Raw genomic sequence first — 1062 nt, forward strand, 5'->3', positions numbered from 1 at the left:
GGGTTGGGGGGTTGGGAGGGGTGCAATTGGTAGAAGGGGGAGTGTTGAACGATACAAAACGAGATCCACGCGTGTTACAATTCTCCCAGCATGTGCAGGCACAACATCCGCTGCGAATGACGTCCCCCCACACTCCCCACTCCCACTCGAGCGACCAGCCCCCACCTTGGCGTCCTGCAGCACGAGCGTGTAGGACGTGATGCAGATGTGGAAGGCGTTGGGCTTGGACCAGCCCTGGCGCTTGACCTTGCGCTCCTTGGCGCTGCCGTAGTAGGTGAGCAGCTTGAAGGCGGGGCACCACTTCTTGAACTCCATCTCCCAGTTGAGCATCACGCTGGGGGTTTGGTGGTGGGGGGGAGAGTGGGGGTAGGGGAGGTTTATAGGCAGGGTTGGGGGTTTATGAGGGGTGCCCGTTTTTGGGGGGTTGTGAGGGGACGAGGGCTTCCAGGTGTGGGTTGGGGACACATCAGAGGACACGGACTGGGGGTTGTGGGGCACGGTCGCACAGCAGGGGCGGAGACTTGGCGAGAGAGCGGGGTTGCAGGGAAGCGGCGTGTCAAGGTCCCCACAGGGCCGTCGAAAAGAGCGCAGCAGCGCCCGCGGCCGAGCAGCGCCCGCGGCGCCCTGAGCCCTGCCCCCGCCCTGCCCCACCTGGTGGGCACCACTATGAGGTGCGGCCCCCAGCTGCCCTCCTCGCAGGCCAGGTAGGCCAGCAGCGAGATCGCCTGGATCGTCTTGCCCAGGCCCATCTCGTCAGCCAGGATGCCTGGCGCAGCGCATGCGATAAGGGGGAGAGAGGGAGGAGAATCAAAGAGAGCCCTTGCGGCAGCGTCAATCAGGCTGCCCTGCCCCCCGCCTCGTCAGCCGGGCACGCGCTCCCGCGCGCAGGCGCAGGCAGGAGGACCGCGGCGGGCATTTGGCGCGCCCCTGGTCGCGGCCGCACCGTTGAGCCTCTTCTTGTAGAGCGTGACGAGCCAGTCGAGGCCGATGTGCTGGTACTCCCTCAAGTCGTGCTTCAGCAGGAACGGGATCGGGGTGTGCACCTTTTGGGGGGGGGGGAGG

At 66.0% G+C, this 1062-nt stretch overlaps 1 protein-coding gene across 1 annotated transcript in view; it reads right to left on the bottom strand.

Moving 5' to 3' along the window:
* Positions 1-74: 74 nt before the first annotated feature.
* The window catches only part of MNEG_14899 (Snf2-related CREBBP activator protein), a gene marked incomplete at both ends in the record, with an annotated part of 4189 nt that continues 3201 nt past the window's right edge, over positions 75-1062 (bottom strand). Inside the window, 4 exons of the mRNA XM_014036630.1 lie at positions 75-110; positions 166-334; positions 652-766; positions 944-1043. Of these exons, the coding sequence (XP_013892084.1) occupies positions 75-110; positions 166-334; positions 652-766; positions 944-1043 (420 nt within the window). The remainder of the gene's footprint in view (positions 111-165; positions 335-651; positions 767-943; positions 1044-1062) is intronic.

Source organism: Monoraphidium neglectum (assembly GCF_000611645.1).
Source record: "Monoraphidium neglectum strain SAG 48.87 unplaced genomic scaffold scaffold04862, whole genome shotgun sequence".
NCBI classification, from domain to species: Eukaryota; Viridiplantae; Chlorophyta; class Chlorophyceae; order Sphaeropleales; family Selenastraceae; genus Monoraphidium; species Monoraphidium neglectum.